At 42.5% G+C, this 20,220-nt stretch overlaps 2 protein-coding genes across 6 annotated transcripts; one reads left to right on the top strand and one right to left on the bottom strand.

The window, feature by feature from the left end:
- Positions 1–2,373: 2,373 nt before the first annotated feature.
- On the bottom strand, positions 2,374–9,496 carry LOC309374707 (fatty acid-binding protein, adipocyte-like). Its single transcript, XM_081919912.1, has 4 exons — positions 9,335–9,496; positions 6,946–7,118; positions 6,255–6,356; positions 2,374–2,626 (listed from the first exon to the last, which is right to left on the bottom strand). Exons 1-4 carry the CDS (start codon positions 9,405–9,407, stop codon positions 2,576–2,578), a joined length of 399 nt encoding a protein of 132 aa, XP_081776038.1. The 5' UTR covers positions 9,408–9,496; the 3' UTR covers positions 2,374–2,575.
- Positions 9,497–14,655: 5,159 nt separating this feature from the next.
- Positions 14,656–19,100, top strand: LOC309374703 (myelin P2 protein-like). Of its 5 annotated transcripts, none has more exons than XM_081919906.1 (5): positions 14,656–14,893; positions 16,535–16,646; positions 17,593–17,765; positions 17,954–18,055; positions 18,942–19,100. In XM_081919906.1, exons 2-5 carry the CDS (start codon positions 16,574–16,576, stop codon positions 18,990–18,992), a joined length of 399 nt encoding a protein of 132 aa, XP_081776032.1. In that variant the 5' UTR covers positions 14,656–14,893; positions 16,535–16,573; the 3' UTR covers positions 18,993–19,100. The 5 variants fall into 5 exon arrangements, with proteins under 5 accessions (XP_081776032.1, XP_081776031.1, XP_081776034.1 ...); XM_081919905.1 differs by having other exon boundaries at positions 14,660–14,893; positions 16,532–16,646; XM_081919908.1 differs by lacking the exon at positions 14,656–14,893 and adding an exon at positions 15,533–15,553.
- The last annotated feature ends 1,120 nt before the right edge of the window (positions 19,101–20,220 follow it).

Genomic DNA, 20,220 nt, shown 5'->3' with positions numbered 1-20,220 from the left:
ACGACTGTCTTCTGGAAGTGAGTTCGGTGCTCACAGCTCTGAGTTGTGAGTCCACAGCACTTAGACCTGTTCCTGCTGAAGAAGGTCTCTGGAAGTGCTACCCCAGCTCGCCTAGCCCAGTCGGGGTTGAAGTGTATGAGTCCAGTTGGTGGCACTGGCTCAAGGGCGAAGCTGACAGTGGGCTATAAACACAATAAGAAATACAAAATCCATGTGCCACAATCATTTTGTAATGTATGGCTAAGATCTAAAGGTAAAGCTTCCCCAGAATTCTCTCCTTGTGCATCATGTAATATAAGAATCAAATAAAGACGAAATGAGATCCTGGGAGATATGAGAGAATGGGAAATGTAAGGTTTCTAAACTCTGCAAGACTTTTTGCATGTTAATAATGGGGAACAAATGGGGAGACTGTTACCTTTTGTTCCTCAAAGGTTTAAGTATTTTCAGATAAGGCAACCCATACATTCTTTAAAAAGAAAGTATGGAGCCTTTGGAAGTTGTAAAAAATGAAAATTATAATAAATGAGCCAGTTGGAAAAGGAAAGGTGGGTACAGTCTGTAGACTATATGCATTATTGGCTTTGGTTTTAAGATAGGAAAATGTGAACTCATGTTATTTTTTTCCATATATACATATTTGTGTATATATGAATATATATATATATACACAAATATATATATATTTGTGTATATATGTGTTTTTTTTGTAATAAATGTTAGTAACGAATTAAATAAATAAATGGAGGGTGTCTTAATTGCATAGAACATCTTTTTACTCAGTATGTGAACTTTGTGTGAAGTACCATACCCACAAAACCTCCCCACAAAACCAGCTCATTTGTAAGATTCAGTTGGTTTTCTTGGGATGCGTTTTGCCTCAGGTACTTTTTGTTTTTGTAAATGGTAAGTCACTGAAATTTAGGAACAGTGTTTCCTACTGCAGAGGAACCAATAAATGAGAAGTAGATCTGCTTCTGTGTAAGTTCTGCCACGAAAAATGCAGCCAGGGTGGATTACAACCTTGTGCAACTATCTACCATCCAATCTGAAGTCTTCCTTTAGTGGGAAAAAGCTCTAATAATAACTGACTGGGCAGACTAAACTGATCCTCCAATCCACTAAAGATTCCTTAACAGCACAATCCAATGCTGTGTCTTCTTAAAAGTAAACCTCCTTGAATTCCACAGGACTTACTTCCAGGTAAGCAGGCACAGGACTTCAGCTTCATGCATGGAGTAGGAGACTTCACTGCCTAATGTTTGGGGAGCAATTGTGTATCTGATATGATATGGCACTAAATCCAGCCTTCACGCCTAATTCTTCATCTGGGTTGCTTGAACCATCATCTTTGAGAGTTAAGCAAACTGTGCTTCTTCTGCCTGTCTACACATGAGTCTGGCTCATGTCAGACTACTGAACCCTTGAAGCCAGTTGCATATTCTGAGTCACATCAGCTTTCAGGCACAAGTCCTTCTCATCCATCCCAAACATCCTTTTAACTGGGGAGATGCCAGGGATCAGCCCTGCAACTCCTCAGTGTCTGCTCAGCCCCTGAGCTAAAGCCCCACCCTTCTAGATGAGCTTCTCAGATTAAATGTGTGGGAGAGCATTTTGATGAGGACAATGTAGTGCGGATGCGACGGATAAGTTCCATGCATGAATGGCATTGGGAAAAGCAAACAAAATGGAGTCAATTGCAACCTTTCCTCCCCAACCCAGTGCTGCATGACTTGGTAAGATTCCTTACTGTGCCAAGAAGAGTGTGTGAGAGATGCCTGCATGTTTGTGCATGAAGTATATATTGCCCATGCACACTGCTGCCAAATGTCCATCAGAGGAGTGAAGCTCAGTGGCTGAAGATCTGCTTTGTATGCAGATGGTCCTGAATTCAATCCTTGGCATATCGCAGTAGGGCTGGGACAGAATCCTGCCTGAAACCCTGCAGAGGCACTGCCACTCAGTATAGATCAGGGTTTCCCAAACTTGGGTCTCCAGCTGTTTTTGGACTACAATTTCCATCATCCCTGACCACTGGTCCTGCTAGCTAGGGATGATGGGAGTTGTAGTCCAAAAACAGCTGGAGACACAAGTTTAGGAAACCCTGGTATAGACGATACCCAGCTAGATAGACCAATGTTCTGATTTCCTATGACAGCTGGCTGAGCATCCATGCAGGTCCCACACCAATGAAAGTCAGGACCTTCTGCTATAGAGCAAACATGGCTGTTCTAGATGCCAGGTTTTTGCTACTATTTTAAGAGGGGATTAGTGAAGCTTGGCAGATCCCACAGAAAGAATTCTGAAATCTCACTTTGGACATATTCCTTATTCGGCTTCCATACAGAATCTGACCACAAGGAAACAGCAACATTGTTTCTTTTTCATTAAGCACTTTATTGAATAGTCACCATACTTTTAGGTTGAATACTGTATACAGGTTCTTTGGAACGGTTCTATCAATAACATATCAGTTCTTTGGAGAAAGCAACTGCCTCGTGGGGCTCTGCATCCCGAACCAGCTAACTCTTCTGCTTCTGTGTCCCACTAACCACACAGGGGAAGGAGTCTATCTTCATGCTTTCTCATACACTCTGGTGCAGACAACGTTGTTCATTTCACACTCCTACGAGGTAAAAGACAGGAGAATCAGTACATCACAGAATCCATTCATTTCATACAGGCAACTTCAAACAAGTTGCTCAAGTGTTCAATTGTTCAAATAAGTATTTGTTGAAGTGAAAAGTTTCAAGATTTACAAGAATGCCAACAGTTGAGTAAGCAGTCTGACTTTAGCTAAGACAGAAGTATTATTAATTGTTTTATTACTTGCCCTTCACCAAAAGATCCCAGGACAAGTGTCAGCATTAAAAAAACCACAGTAAAAAACCCCAAACCCATAACCTTAAAATCATAATCCATAACACACATTACAGGTAGAATACCAAACTCGTTCTTAATGGCACAGGTAAAGAGGTTCATCTTTTGCAACCAACATTTGTTGTTAAAAGATTGTGCCAAATGCACCTCTGTGGTGAGGGAGTTCCACATTTTGAGGGCCATTGCCAAGAGAAATCTCTCACAGCTTGTCACCCCCTAAACCTTTGCGAGTTGCACAAACACCTGGAGGGCCTTCTCTGCTTATCTTAATCTCCAGGCTGTTGCTGCTCTTTCAGACATTTGAGGCCAAAGTTTTAGGGCTTTAAACACTAACATAAACATCTTGAAGTAGATTTGGAGGAAAATAGGCAACCACTACAGATGCTTCACTGCAAGTTCTGCAGCACTTACAGCTTTTAAGGGGAGTCCCACATAAATCAGCTTACAATGGTCTAATATGGGGGTTATCAGAGTATGAGCATCTCCTGTTCACATCCCTTATGGTGTTTGTAAATGCAGGAGGACCACAACTAGATTACTAGAGAACAAGCCCCCATTCAGATGCAGCCACAGTACTACGAGAGATGCTTCTGCATGTCACAAGTCAGAGTTGTTGACAAAATGACACAGCAAAATGGGCCTGGCCCAAATCACATGATCTTTCACACCACCAACTGGCAACCTCACTGGTGACCACTGTTACATCATTCACAAGCATCTTACAGCTGTGCACATATTTGTATACATGGCAGCAGCTTCCATGCCCCCACATATAAAAGGAGCCTTGTTCTGGCGAATGTCTAATGCTGAACACAACAAGTGATTTTCCTGAGCCCCAGTAGCTTGCTTCTCATAAACAGATTTCCATGGGTCCCCAAAATTAGATTCTCCATCCCCCAATAACTTCAAACCCTGAAGAAGAATGATGTATAACTGAATGTCATGCAGAGGCAGAATAAGCCACAGTAAGTTGTTTTTATGCCACGATGACTTCTAAGCTGCACTAGTTTAATACACTCTCTGTCAGACTTCCCAAAATGCAGTCTAGAGAATTCCAGCAGCTTCAAAAGTGCAGCCACTAATTTGTTGCCCAATATAGATTATCGATAACACACCTCTCCCAACATATTTTGGGACTCAATTCAAAGCACAGTTTTAGAGCTGTAAAGCTTTGGCGGTCTAGGCCCTGGTATTCTACGTATGTTATCACTAGTGCTTTTGAGTATGTTCCTAATGAAAGGCAAAATATAGAGAACAGTGTTGTGGCCCTTCTGATGTCAGCAACAGTGTGAGATTGTGGGAACTGTAGTCAAACAACATCTGGAGGACCCACAGGTTTTCAACCTCTGATAGAGATTTGGAGGTAAGAAGAGCATGTTTCCTGGAAGATAATTTGGATTCTTTTTCTGCGCAAAAAAGAGATACACCCTGACAGAAGAGAAGCTAGGCAGAGAGGTGCCCAGATTTCCCTGTACCTTAATGCTGACTGGCAGTATCAACCACCGTTTCATCCAATTACCTGGCGTCTCCCTTAATCTGTGAACTATGCCTACGGCTGGTAGTCTACATGCATGGACATGTGCAGAGTTCAGTAAGTTTGGATAGCTCTGACAACTGGCATAACAGCCAAAGAAACTTGGAGGTAAGTTCACACCTGCAAGCTGGTCAACCCGCTTATGTGTCTGTGGGATTCCTCTTGCAGAAAGTCTTAGACAGCACCCTTGTAGCATCTTTGAAGTAGCTGCCATTAATACTTGATGTCCCCCGCCCCTGAGATCCTACACATTGGGGTGGTAAGCAGGGAGCTATTTGTCTACTCATTGTAAACCATTATTAGGAAGAACAACACACCTTTCACCCTAAGGTCCCAGGGCAGGTTACAACAATTAAACCCCAGTATTAAAAACTGTCATCAGTTTGTTTATAAAACCTGTGTTCTGGCAATTGCAGAGATGGTTTGAAACCCTGTAGGTACTGGCCACGGAATATGTCCCTTTACTCAACAGGGTGGATTTTATAAGCCCATTAATTAGTGCCAAATTTATTGCCTGCCCTTCTCCAGTAGGTCCCAAGGCAGGTTACAGCACTATAAAATTCAGTATTAAAAACAATTAAAACTAATTACAGTCATTGGAATAGGGTGGGTCCTGAAAGCACACATCTCACATTTCTAAAGCCAGGCTAAATAGGTGCATCATCAGCATCTGCCGAAAGCTGTGTAGCGAAGGTGCCAGGTGTACCTCTCTGAGGTGGGAATTTCACAACTCAGGGCCTACCACATATCCCAGGCTTATGAAGGGGGTGAAACTACCAAGAGGGCCCCCTCTGCTTATCTTAATATCCAAGATGGTGTGTAGGGAAGGATGCAGTCTCTCAGATATTTTGAGAATAAGTAGCTGAGGGCTTTAAATACTATTGTGAGTGCCTTGGATTGGGCCCAGAATACAACTGGCAACTAATGAAACTGTTTCAAAACAGGTTTGTTTGTTTTTTTGCAAATTACAAGTGGACCCCAGCCAGTAATCTGAAATTCGGACCATTTGAAATTTCTGTGTTGCCTTCCAAGAGCAGCCCCACCTAGAGCACATTGCAGTAATCCAATCTGGAAGTTACGCTGTAGCTGGCAACAGGAACTCCCTCATAATTTCCAGTGCCTTCCAACAACCTACCTTTTCCATCTGACCCTGTGTTTATACACTTGCAAAAATGGTATTCAGAACATTACCTTCATCAAAGCCCATTTAAGGCCACTGATTCCAATTAACATGTATTCTTAACAATATCACTGAGTCAGTGGCACTTAAAAATGGGATTGAGTGATGCCCTTGAACCAGCCTTCCCCCCCCCCGATATCTTCCAGATGTTTTGGACTACTGTTCCCATCAACCCCAATTATCACGGCCATGCTGACTGGGGCTGATGTGAGTTGCAATCCAAACATTTGCAGCTGCTTTAAACCATAGCAGCATATTGTTCGATTTAAAGTTTGTCCCGAGTGAATTTTAGCTGTTTCCCGTTCCCGTTTCCTTAGGTTCAAATGCAAGGAAATGCTGGATCAGATTATGTACCATGGCTCTCATAAAATGAGAAACACCATGTTTACAGATATATTGTCCAAATACAAGTGCCTGCAAGGAGCGGCCATCAAAGTGTGCTGTTTTGATGTAAAAAAATTGTTTGAGCAATTGCATTCCATGCCGCCTTAAAAAGTAGTTTCTGTACCTATTAAGCTCTTCTGTCACCATGCATGGCATGTAGTATAGATTGCATCGTTGCTTCCATTTTTATCTCTCCCTTTCATTAGCAGTAGTGGATAATTTTGCCATTTCTACTTTCACATTGCAATATAGATACAAGGGAAAAAATGAACTTACCACAACCAGCTTTCCATCTGCTATTTTTCTTTTTATTGTGGTCTCTTTGCCATCCCATTTCTGCAACTGATTGAGCGACCCATTGTCTAATGTTACAATACTCTGCCAAGAAAAGAGTGACCATCTGGTTAGTGGATCCTAAATCATGTTAAACTGTGGTTAAGAAGCTTATTTGTGGTTTCGCCCAATGCATGAACTGGCAAACCATGGAGTGACTGCCAAAGCACACATCTCCAGAAGCTAAACCAGGGGTAGCCAAGGTAGTACCCTCCAGATAAAGCTTTTTGCTTGGCTGGATAGAAAGTAGAGATATGTAAATAAGGGGAGAGAGTATGTGGTTGGAATGTAGCCCACTAGACAAAATTCAGCACCACCTCTGCCCACTCTTCCATTGGACCTTGCCAACCCCTAGAACACGGCCCCCAAACAGTTGTTGACAAGAGAATGTGGCCCTCAACATAAGAAATGTTCCCCATCCATGGCCTTGGAAGTGCATACCAAAGGTTCCCATGACCATTAACTACTGCTTGATACCTTGGGCAAACTCTTCCTCCACATTCAGATGGAAAAATCAGTCCATCCAAATCTGAACTTTCAGATCCACTCCACCTACCACACCACACTTCAAGTGATATCCATCCTGCACCACCAAGACTCGGATCAAATAAATTAAGAAAACAGCAGGACATACCTTTACTTTCCTGTCATCTGCTGTGGTCTCATCAAATGGTTCCCCCAGTTTGAAGGAAATCTCGGTGTTCTTTAAACTGCTCTCTGTTTTGATGGTTATAACATCTCCATTGCAACTGATGATCACATTGGGCTTGGCAATACCAGCCACCTTCCTGGTGGGAAAGCCCACGCCTAGAAGACAAATGAAACACTGTTAAGCTCTCAGCGTAAGCTGCTGGGGGTCTGAAGATCAAGGCAGTTAACTAGTCAGGGCAGTGGGACATCCCAAGCTAGGTCCTGCAGGATAAATTTAGGGAAAGAGTGGGGAAGATTTAAAAGCACAACATGGGCAACCAAACATTTGTCCTGCTCAAGCTTCCCTTCTCTGCAACTATTCACACACACACACACACACACACACACACACACCGGGGTCTACCTCTGGGCAGTGTGTAACTGGAAGAGAAAAACTATTTCAGGAGAAGAGCATTGGTGGCAAAATGGAGAATGAAGTGTTATGCATTCCCATACTGTGGTATTGAGATAGTGCAGGACAAACATCTATCCAGACCAGGACGCCATTTTCTACAGTAGTCATGTGCCTCCAAGAGTCCCAAGCTGAATGTGTGCACAATAGCAATTTCCTGCTTGTGTTTCCCAGTGACATATTCAGATGACCATTGTGACCTTCTGAAATGGTAGCATATTGCCATAATTACTTGTAGCAATTGATAACCTTCTCCATGAACGTGTCTAATCCCCTTTTATCCTGCACTTTAAAGCTCAGTGTCTGAACACTCTTCTTTTCTTTTGCTTCCAGAGCTTTCCCCGCAAAAACCCTCTCTTTAAAGCTGAAGAGCAAAAAATGACAATTCAGGTTTTCCGTGGAATGCAGTTTGCTCCAATTCAGCTTTAGAGAGTGGGTCTTCACGGAGAAAGCTCCAGAGCAAAAAAAGAGTGTGTGGACATGAAGCTTTAAAGTGTGACCGCTTCTAGAAAGAGCAGAGGAAAGGCAAGTGTGGGTAAGTCCTGTACTGGTGGCCATTGACACATCTCAGGGGAAAACTTGTTTACCACTTTTGAGTTCCTTGGAGATATAAATGCAATAAAAAATAAAAAGATGGTAGCCAATTCCAGAGTTTCATTTATGTATTACATAAACCATGCTCCCTTCTTTACGGTGCTTGCCACTATCCATTTATCCATTTCCAGTATGCTGGCCTTTCTGTTGTCAAAACCACACCGGCCATGAATAAGAGGAGAGTATCAGCAAACTCATGGTAACCTTCCCAATGGTTGCAGAAACACAAAGTATTTTTAGGGGGGAACTTAGGGGGTCCACCCCCACAAAAACCCAGCTCAGTGACTACTGAATGTGTTTACTGCTCATAAAATACCAGTTGAGCTCAGAAATGGGGGGGGGGGCTGAAGACTGAACAGGGGCGGGGGAGAATAGAACTGATGGAGAACAGGATGAAAATCACATCTGGGTACACAGGATAGAGGAAAACCACCTCATTGGATGGATATATCATTTCTGAGAAGTTACTTTCAAATGAACCCCCAAATGGACAAAGACATCAAAGAGTGATGTAGCTAAACTGGCTACCAGTACTTCAATATCCCCCTACCCATGAAGAACAACCCCCCAGATCATTGGGGGCTGAGCATGTCCAGCAGGCACCGTTTAAAAGCAAGCGGAATGGAGGGGAAACACCACAGATTAGCTGGTTCATGAAGAGAAGCACTCCACACTGAAATATTTTGTTGGCAAGCGGCACTTATGGCTTTTCTTTCTAGCTGTCCCGCAGCTAAAATAGTGGCAACACTATTCAGGTAGCTATCAGCTCAGCAACATGATTAAATGGTAATGAGTAAAAAGGATTTCAATAAGTTTTTTTTAAATGGCCTAGCACTCTAAACGCTTTAAGTAGATTTTTTTGAATAGTCCCGTGTTACAGACTTTTTTCTAGTACTAGTTAAAAAACAGAAAAATTAACAGATAAAAATGGTACCTTTGTAGCCTTTGTGTGGAAAATGGGCTGAGCTTACAATAGGTCTTACTACTTAATAAGCTTCTTTAGGATTACCATGCAATTTACTTGGAAATCGTTCAAAATAACAATGTGGCATCTGCTTAATAAGCATGCATAGGATTATGCAACAACAACTTGATTCGAGTTACAGCATTCCATCCTGACTCTCAGTTTATTAAAGAAGTCTAAATCCAGTAAACAAAGCAACTTAATGTTAAATTCAGAACTATAGAAAACTACTTGCAGAACAGCAGCTGATAGTTTTTTAGTTATAAATGTGGGTGGGAAAAAAGTATTTTCACACATAAGAAAACTAAAGCAAAAAACTCAGCATCATAACGAAACCCACAAAAAATATTGCTTCCTACTTACCAAGTTCTTTCATATAGTCATCAAATTTTTCAGAGGAAACAAGCTTCCAAGTTCCCAAAAATTGTTCACACATGGTGTAGGATTAACTAAGTCTCCTGAGGAACTTCTTACAAGTTTAACTAAGCACCACAAAGAGCACAGCACCTCTACAATACAGCCAGATGATGACTTTAAAAAGAAACCCTGAGCATGTGACCCTCAAAAGATTAGCCAATGGTAACAGAGACTCTCAAGGACTCCAATTACCAGAGTTTCTTCCTTTCTCAGTGGGTCATAGTACTATTAGTCACTGCAGTATAAATCACTGTATTGTCAGCACTTAATTATTGTGCTTGAGTGTCTGTGGCAATTTCTGCTGTTGCATCCTAATTAATTTTCCTGGTTGGGAAGGAAATCTTGTAACCTTTCTTCTGCATTGATTTAGTAATGACTCCTCTCCACCCCATGATTGCACACTCACAATTACTAACAGAGGAATCCTGTGCATGGTTCATTCAGAAGATAGTGAGGCCCACAGTGCTATCTTCTTCCATGACTCAGCAGCATAGAAATACTTGAGTTGTCTTAAATGGTGCGTGCCAAAACTTTAAATGCATGGTGGTAGAAGAGCTGCTTTAGTTGCTCTCGGGTAGGTGGATCAAAGACTGTGATCTTCAAAGCTGCTCAGATGTGGCAGCTTGGATAATCAAAAGATTCTTATTACAATATCATGTAAATGTTATGGGAGCGATTTTTGAATCAGAGTGGCTATGAGAAAATGAATGCAACTCTCATGTCACGCTGTTTCACATTACAGTCCTGTGCATGTCTATTCAAACGTAAGACCGAATTCAGTTCAGAGGGATTTACTCCTTACTAAGTGTGCACAGGATTGCAGCCTTAGCCTACAAAAGTCCATAGGCCCACTCAAGGGTGAGTAGTTTCAGAATTGCACTCATACAGCTAGACCCTGTGAGTTCTTACTCTAAACTTTGTCCCACTGAATTTTTAGCATGGTACTTACTGCATAGTAAGTGTGTGCATAGAACTGGAAGCTTAAACTGGCTTGTCTCCTTTAATTCACACTCAGTTCACACTCAGAACAGATCTGGTGAAATCAATAGACAAATCAAATGTGTCACTGATCAGGATTTATGCCAGTCATAGGCAAACTTGGCCCTCCAGATGTTTTGGGACTACAAGTCCCATCATCCCTTGCTAACAGGACCAGTGATCAGGGATGATGGGACTTGTAGTCTCAAAACATCTGGAGGGCTGAGTTTGCCTATGCCTGATTTATGCTGTTATGGACAAATGCAAATAGAAATGGAAAGAAAGAATTGTTCTTGCTAGGGATGGGCAAAACTGTAATTTGGTTTCTCTCAATTTCTCATTTTTGCAAACCTATATTATTTTGCCAAATATGCATGCTTTGGCATGCAATTTCCCGTAATATAGATTTTTGTGTTATTTCCCCTAATAAATGCATTTTTATAGTATATGATTATTATTTTTTGGTACACAATACTGGGCTGAAGAACTGCACTGCAAAATCTGTAAATTTCAAAGGATGTCTGTGTTTTGGTTTGCACATTGTTTTGGAACATGCAAGTTAGGTAGCTTCTCCTTTATAGGTGAACAGAATCTTGGAGAAGCCAGTTCCAGAGCTTGACGATGTGCTGATTGAAGCAGTCCTTGCTTTTGTCTTAGCGGCACCCTTAACGAAGTACAGTGCCTTGGATTCTTTAGGGAAATCCACGTTTGTTGAAATAGCTTCACAGTGCTTTCAGTGTATAGCACTGATGTTGCTTTAAGCTAGATGGTGAGAGAACTTTGAGGCCGCCTAACAATATTAATCAACCTTTCACTCATTTTTGAAAGGAATCACTCTTTTTTTTTGAACTTTGTTCCTTCATTTCCTCCCTCTTGCTGGCTTTGACTCTTGCTTCTTTACCCATTTAAGAGGGGAAATGGGTTTTCAGTTATACAGCTGGGCTTTTATAGAGGGAAATTATTCTATTATTCTTTGTGAGAAGCAGCTCTTGTTTACATGGCCCTTGGGAGAGCCTTACAGGAGTAGGGTTCTGATTTTTCTTTTTTCTTGGCAGGACTCCAGTGAATTTATCAGCTTCATGACGGGAAGAAAGCTTTTCTCATCATGAAGGCTGTGTACACACTACACATTTTAAAGCACCCCAAAAAAACCAAAGAATCCTGGGAACTGTAGTTTGTTAAGAGTGCTGGGAAGTGTAGCTCTGTGAGGGTAAACAAACTGCAGTTCCCAGAAAGCACAGTCAGGGGGGTCAGATAAACACTTCACACATGAGGTCAGGAGTTGCACATTTTCTTTATGTGATAAGGGTTGCACATACAGCTCCTCCATGTAAGCAGATCATAGAATCATAGAGTTGGAAGGGACCCTGAGGTTCACAATTCCAAGTGTTAGTGCTGACTTTTAAAGGCCTAAACGGCCTCAGCCCAGTATACCTGAAGGCGTGTCTCCACCTTCATTATTCAGCCCGGACATTGAGGTTCAGCTCCTAGGGCCTTCTGGCGGTTCCCTTACTGCAAGAAGTGATGCTACAGGGAACCAGGCAGAGGGCCTTCTCAGTAGTGGCGCCTGCCCTGTGGAACGCCCTCCCATCAGATGTCAAGGAAATAAGCAACTATGTGACTTTTAGAAGACATCTGAAGGCAGCCCTGTTTAGGGAAGTTTTAAATGTTTGATGTTTTATCACATTATTATTATTATTATTATTATTCAGTTGGGAGCCGCCCAGAGTGACTGGGGAAACCCAGCCCGTTGGACGGGGTATTGATGATAATAATAATAATAATAATAATAATAATAATAATAATAATAATAATAATAGATCGATCTAGTTCAACCCCTGCATACAGGAATATGCAGCTGTCACATAAAAGGATCAAATCTGAAACCTTGACGTTATCAGCACCATGCTCTAATCAGCTGAGCTATCCAGGAGCTCCACACATGTATTTTGGCAGACAATGTGTGCCAAGTGTGCAGATGGTGGGCCCATGACTGCCACATGTATTGCCAGTGTAGGCATGGTGGCAACAGAGGGGGCTAGCCCACACAGCCCTCTCCCATCATTATTTGAATATATGAAGGGGTTCCTCTAAACTCCCCCAGTTGTAATGGGCAAAACATACCAATTCTGCCTCTTCTATGCTTTCCTGACATTCAGGCAGTGGTGACTGAAGCTCAAGGACTTCAGTTTATGGTATTTCATATAGGACAGCTGTTGGAAAAGTCTTGTCCTTTCTGCCTTCCAGAATCTACCACTGCGCAACATGATTCACAACCCAGCTACTAATCCACATGAAAGTAATTTATGAGTCAAAAGTTGAACTCAGTGCTTTATGCAGGTACATAAGCCTAGCTTGGCATGGACTGGGAGTCGGTGGCAAAGTCATGCCACAATGTTCCAGACATCTAAACAGGCGTTGCAAAGATTGCTTCCTGGAAAACCAGTCCGTTGGGCAAACCAGGCTCCCGCTTGCTCCTTAAAATGGTAGGCTGGAGTCATACTCATCTTGAAGCTCTGTAGCAACTCTTGTTATTGTTTTGTTGTTATGTTGTTTCAGGACTGATGGTTTTTCTTGGACTTAATCTGAACTGAGGCTGATTTCAGGCATGATTTGCAGCTAAGCTTTGCTAATACAATGACAAAGATCTTTAAGAGTTCTAAAAACCCTACTAGTCAATGTCCTGTTGAATATTATTCTAAAAAAATATAACTAATCATTCTGTAAGAACCGACATTAAACCGCCTACAGCTAAGAAAAAGGAACTTCACAAAGTTTGACCTTCATCTTGGAAAAATTGATAAACAGCAGGAATACACTGGAGACGTAAACAAGACATTTTCTGCTTAGACTGGAGATACATTACAACACAAACTCAGGTGTTTCCTTTTTCCTGGCCATCAGGATTTCTATCCTACAGCTGCTTTGTATTTGACGTTCCTGCTTTTAATGACAAGTAATTAGGAAGACCAACATTGTTGCAGGCTTCCTCTTGAACAGTTCAGCAAATGAGTTAGATTGCCTTTGCTACTGCAAGATGGTTGCCAGTCTAGCTTAAAGTGGACAGAAACTTTATAGTACAGAGGCACAGAGACACCACAGGAGATCAAACTACCAAATACAGTATGCAACTTCATTGGTATCATCTTACAATGTGGCAAATATTGCAAATATCAGATGCAAACAAATGGGTGATAAAAGGAGTTGAAATGACTACTTTATACACAGTAGTAGGCAGAAATTCAACAGTGGCATGAAATATTCCCACAGCATGGAGAAAGGTAACAGCCACAAGGGACACTGTAATAGCTAAGTCATTGCTGGTGTTAAAAAGGTTTGTTTGGACTGTTTTGTGTCAAATCGATAGCTTTTTACATCAACATTACATCAGTTGTGCATCCAAACTTGACCCACTTCTTAACTGAATGCAGGATTGTTTTTAGTAAAGCAAGTTTTCCAGCTGCTCAAATTCCCCATCAGAAACTCCACACTAATAAGAAGAAGAAGCTGAACCAACATAAAGTGTGTTCTCCTCCTTGCTTACACCCTGTATCTGTGGCAATTTCTCCATAACAGTCAGTGCTTATTTACTATACAGTGAAGATTCATTTATGATTCTGCCTTAGTTCATTAACTAACAGGCACAAATAGGTGGACGTTGAGACTATTTACAAAGATGTGAAAAGTGCTACCTGCCCAAAGATGTAGGTGAAGAAGAGAAGGTTCTGGCCCAAAAGATGATGGTGCTTTCACATAGTTTAGGCAGTTTGTTTTTAAGCATTCTGCCCCATATTTGTGCACATGAGGTCCCTGACATTGGGTCAATCCCCACCCCCTGCCCATTTTGCCAATTGCCAATTGCTTTCTAACGGCACATTTTTCCAGCTCTAAATTTTGCATCCAACTGCACAGTGGAAGTTATTTTCTCTTTCATTTATTCTGCTTTGACCTAAGTGTAATTGTCGTGGTTTCCTTCTGTGGAAATGCAAAGGTCTTTCCTGGCTGGTAAGGAACAGTAATGACCATTTTATCTCTCACAACTTTCTTATTAACCTTCAGTACTTCCAGAGCAACTTTCTTTGCTAATGCATGTATTATTTGAAGTGCACTGACACGCAAGGGCCAGAAAGCAACTTTAGCTTTGCTTCCCTGCTGCATTTTGGATCGGACATTTTTTTATCTAGCTGCACTTTTCAGTCTATTAGAGGACTGTACCAAGTGTCATGGCTGTTTAGGGTGGGTGGGGAGAAGGAAAGGGAGAGATTTAATAACCGGATTGAAATTTCACTTCAGGGTGAGATTTAAGACACACATGAGGATACCCTCATTAGCTTACAGGCATGTAACCTGCCAACGCTCTGTACTACTAACACAAAGTTTCTATCCGTCACCTTTCTAAAATGTCACCTACCCAGAAAGAAAAAGTATTTGGGACCCTTTTGACCCTGGAAATATTTCAGGTTTTGAAGCCATAAGGCTTTAGCACCTGTTGGCGATCTCAGTATTAAGGATAATATATCTGTATAGGTAAGCTGTGAACTTTTAAAAAAGGTTTCTGGGGAAACACTGACCTTTTCAAGTACATGATTTGCTTTGATTGAAATCGCTTCTATCTATCTACTTATTTGCAAGCAAATAAGTAGATAGATGGGCCTGCCACCTTCCTGCACCTCTACCCCAGTTTTCTGCTCAAGGGACATAACAGGCAGAAACCCAACAAATGCCACTTTCCTCCAGGATATGCATGCAGCTGACAGGGGGGATCCTCACCAGTTGAATTACTGCCTGCTATACAGCTGCTAAGGGGAGAGAAGGCCCAGTTCTTTTTTTTAAAAAAGGATCCTTTGCAATGATTTAGGCCATGTGTGTCTATAATGTGGACTGATTTTTAGAGGCACTGTCCTCTTTTTGAAGGAGCCCTCAGTGTGAAAAACACTGATCCAATTCCAGTTTAAAGATAAAGAACCATTAACAGAGAAAGGAAAGACCTGGAAGAGGCCTGCAGGCCACTAGGGTTGCCAGATCAAGAGCATCCCAGACCCTGAAATTTCAGGGCCCAAACCTGAGACCTAGGGATGGGCCCTGGCCATGCTATGACAGGATGCCCCTGGTGATGTCACGAGGACAGGCCCTGGAGAGGGAGGTTAATGGGGAGTGAGGAGCGGAGGAGGACAGACCACACAGAGTGTCAGTGCTATAATTTGCAGCTAGCTTCTGCCGGGCTGAAGCATGCAAGTTGCATGCATAGTCCATCAGGCCCAGAGGAAAAGTGTGAGCAAACAGATGAGTGAACAGCAGTGCTGTTTCCTGTTTTCCTCCTCCTCCTTGAACATTGGGCCTGAAGCATAAGAGGAGGCAGGAGGAGGGAAAAGTGCTGGCAGTGAGAAGCATCATCACAGACCCTCCAAGTATCCCTTTTTTCAAGGGATGTCCATGATTTAGAGAAGCTGTCCCGGTTTCTGATTTGATCCTGGAATGTCCCACTTTTCCTTAGGATGTCCCTATTTTCATTGGAGAAATGCTGGAGGATATAGAGTTATCTGATCCCCAAGCTTCCTCTATAGGGAAGTTTTTTTAAAAAAATGTTTACTGTTTTATTGTGTTTTTATGTATGTTGGAAGCTGCCCAGAGTGGCTGGGGCAAGCCAGTAGGATGTGTGGGGTATAAATAGTAAAATTATCACTATGGACTGGGACGTCCTTATTTTCATCGGAGAAATGTTGTAGGATATGTCATCAGTTGATGAGAGATAGCAGTATGAACCCCTAGGCCAGTGTTTCCCAACCTTGGGTCTCCAGCTGTTTTCAGACTACAGTTCCCATCATCCCTGACCACTAGTCCTGCTAGCTAGGAATGATGGGAGTTGTAGTCCCAGAACAGCTGGAGACCCAAGGTTGGGAAACACTGCCCTAGGCAACCCAACTGTTTAAAGGCCTAAATGACTGAGGCCCCAAATATTTGAGAGACCCTCTCAGATCAGCAGAGGGACCTTCTAGGTGGTTCCACCATCCTTAATAAGTCTGGCAGGTGGCAGTCCAGGAGATGACATTCTGTAGCAACTAACTCCCTGTCTGAACATGCCAAGGACATAAAAAAATCTGGAGCTGGCCTGCCAAAAGCTATCGGTTTCCTCCAAAAAAATTTTCATCATGTTTTCCTATACAGCAGTACTCACGAGGATTCCCCCCCCCCCATCACTCTTACATCATGGTTGAGCAGTTCTCAGGAACCTGGAAACTCATCTCTAGTGAAAATTTTGATGAATATATGAAAGAACTGGGTAAGCAAACATTTTGTCACAAACTAAGGGCTTATCCCCTGGGAAAAATGGTTCTTTAGCATTCAATCCAAGGAAACGGCAATTCAGATTTTCTCTGGATTGATGTTTGCACCAATTTAGCACTAAAGAATAGGTTTTCCCTAGGAAAGGAGTGGGGCACCAAGAAAACTGTTCAGAATGAGTCTGAGGCACTTTGGCTTAAAAGAAATACCATTTAACAGAAAGTAGAGAAGATAGGGACGCGGGTGGCGCTGTGGGTTAAACCACAGAGCCTAGGACTTGCCGATCAGAAGGTCGATGGTTTGAATCCCTGTGATGGGGTGAGCTCCCGTTGCTCAGTCTCTGTTCCTGTCAACCTAGCAGTTCGAAAGCACATCAAAGTGCAAGTAGATAAATAGGTACTGCTCCGGCGGGAAGGTAAACGGTGTTTCCGTGTGCTGCTCTGGTTCGCCAGAAACGGCTTAGTCGTGCTGGCCACATGACCCAGAAGCTGTACGCCGGCTCCCTCAGCCAATAAAGCGAGATGAGCGCCGCAACCCCAGAGTCGGCCACGACTGGACCTAATGGTCAGCGGTCCCTTTACCTTTATCTAGAGAAGATAGATGAAGACTGAATATCTTAAATAATCTCCTCCCACTGTTTTTATGTAACTGGCAGATGGAGAATCAGAAGTCCTTTTTATTTTTCTCTAATGTTTCTTTCCCTTTTTCCTTTTCCTTTTTTCATTTTCTATTCTCTCTCCTTCCATCTTCTTGTTTCTTTCCCCTTTCTTTATCTCTGTTCGTTGCTTTCTTCTTCTTCTTTTCAGTCATATTTTTGGGGCCTTTGTTAAGGTCCAAGGATTGTGTACTCGTGGGGTTGGTAGATGGTTGAGAGTAGCCCTGGGTGGGAGACAGCGTAATGTCAGTCTCCCAAGGTGAAATTCTGTTTTCCTTCTCATTTGCAGGAGTAGGTTTTGCCCAAAGGAAAATGGGCAGCCTAGCCAAACCCACCATGATCATCACCACAGACAAAGATGTAGCCACCATCAGAACAGAGACGGTCTTTAAAGTTGCTGAGATATCCTTCAAGCTAGACCAAGAGTTTGAGGAAATAACAATGGATAACAGGCGTGCCAAGGTGAATATTATTGTTTCCCCTAGGAATGGTTCCCATGGTGGGAAGGGCAGTATCTTGACAGGCGAGTCTGCTAACAATCAGAACTTCAGTTAGATAAATATATTCCTGTTGGTGGGGGAGAAGAAAGATAGCAGGTAAAACCAAAAATTCATCTCCTTATAACTCTTACTTTTATAATTATTTTTAAGAGCGTTATAACAAGAGAGAATGGCACTCTGATTCAAGTGCAGAAGTGGAATGGCAACGAGACTATCATCAAACGAAAAATAGCAGATGGAACTATGGTGTTGGTAAGCTTTTTCCATTTCATTCATACAACCATGTGGCCAGGGGGAGGACCATAGTCCAGTGGCGGAAGATAGGGCTGCCATATGTCCGGATTCTGTTGGACATTACAGGGATTTCAACGGCGGAATTGACGTTTGGGGGGAATATAGCAACCCTACGGAACATTCAAACAGTTCCAGGTTCAATCCTAAGTATCGCCAGCTAGGGCTGCTAAGGTCCTCTGTCTGAAAGTCCCTGCCAGTCAGTGCGAGACAGTACTGAACCAGATGGACTAATGGTCTAATTCTGCAGGGCAGCTCTCTACGTTTCACCCCAGGGTTTCAAGGCAGTCAGTTCTGTTGTTGTTTGCTTAAAGTTGCAGCGATCGAGGCTGTAGTGTCAAGAGCCAAGGAGAATGCTATTCTTCGCAATCAAGTTGATTTCACCAGTACTAGGACATAGTATACCTTCCCTGCCCATCGGACTGGAGCATAGAAGGAGAGAGTGGAAAAAAACAAGAAATTGGGAAGAATAGCATTCTCCTTGGCTCTTGACACTACAGCCTCGATCGCTGCACTGTATCATGACAACCACCCTTCTGAAGTTAACAAATTGCTATTCTACCCTCATGTCCTTTCTGTGAGGCAGTTACAGAAGGAGTGAGTGGACAGGCCCCAAAGTATATGAGGAAGGGTAGGAGTCGTGTGTCCATGATTTCAACAGCATGTGCATGTCTGCTGCTTGGTCATAAGCTATGGTTTAATGTAACATGCAAACTGGGCCAGTGTTACTGGCAACAGCATCACAAGTACAACCCCACACATAGAAGCAACTGAGAAGACACCAGCATTACTATAAAGATGATTGAAGACTATGGATTGTAACCTATTATTTTTTTTCATTTGCTAGGAATATATCATGAATGACATCATTTGTACCAGAGTCTATGGAAGAGTGTGAAGACATTATCTTTCCATTTCAGCTTGTTTTTCCTACGGCATATTAGTTTAGTGTTACAAAAATGAGCACAGCGCTTATGTGAAACTGAAATAAATTATTTCAAGGAAATGGCTTAAAGGAAGCTGCTTCAGTGACAGCCTTTCATATCACTCATGCTCAGTCACCTGCACACACAAACACATGCCCTTTGAACAAGCTTATTTTACAAAATTGATCACAATTCCTTTTTGCAAACTAAGTTTGTTACAGTTTCATGCACGTAAGAACATTCTTAAGTGCAAAGGTTTATTTTGCATTTCAGCATTTTCCTTTCGGACACACCAGTTTCCAGGAATATTTGCACCAGAATGCAAATCAGTGTAGGGGCAGTGGCTGTAGCTTACCAGATTCGGATGGAATGTGTTATTGAGCAAGAAGTCCCTTTGAAGTTGGGCTGTATAATAAGCTACTTACCCAAATCTGGCTGTGAACTGCAGCTGTTGATTAAAGGGTTATGATAATATACTTAGAGTATCCAGTAAAGGCTAACTTGAAGTTAAGTCCAGTGGAGTTTGCAGTTTACATTTTGGGATGAAAGACACGTTAGGGAGAATTAAAATAAGAGGCAATCCATATATTCCAAGCAGCAGACAATCAAGTACTTCCCCAACTCTGAACATACATAAATCCCACAAAGCTTGATGCATGTAAAAAGCTAGCACATTAGGGAGGCACCTAGGCCAATATCTATTTTCCAAGTACAGAGTGGTTTTCTCTCCTCTGTACATACAAGCCCTTATGCTAAATTTAAAGTAGTACAGGCATACCTCTGCTTACGTATCCCTCTGGAAACGTAATCTTCGAGATGCAGACATGGCAAACCCAGAAGTATTTTTCCGGGCTTTTCCCCATGCGCAGAAGCCCTCTATGCGCTGCACACATGCGCAGAAGCAGTCCTCCGGTTGTTAATTCCTCAGGATGCGGCCGGACCTCTGGAATGGATCCCGTTCACAACCAGAGGTACCACTGTACAGATAATAATGGGGTACTTGCTGCTATAAAGGTAAAAGGTAAAGGACCCCTGGAAGGTTAAGTCCAGTCAAAGGCAACTATGGGGTGTGGCGCTCATCTCACTTTCGGGCCAAGGGAGCCGGTGTTTGTCCACAGACAGCTTTCCGGGTCATGTGGCCAGCATGACTAAACCGCTTCTGGCACAACAGAACACCATGATGGAAGCCAGAGCGCACAG

Source organism: Podarcis melisellensis, assembly GCF_964234715.1.
Source record: "Podarcis melisellensis genome assembly, chromosome: 7".
Classification (NCBI taxonomy): Eukaryota; Metazoa; Chordata; class Lepidosauria; order Squamata; family Lacertidae; genus Podarcis; species Podarcis melisellensis.
The sequence above is the reverse complement of the archived record's forward strand: the minus strand, read 5'-3'. Positions and strand labels throughout refer to the sequence as shown.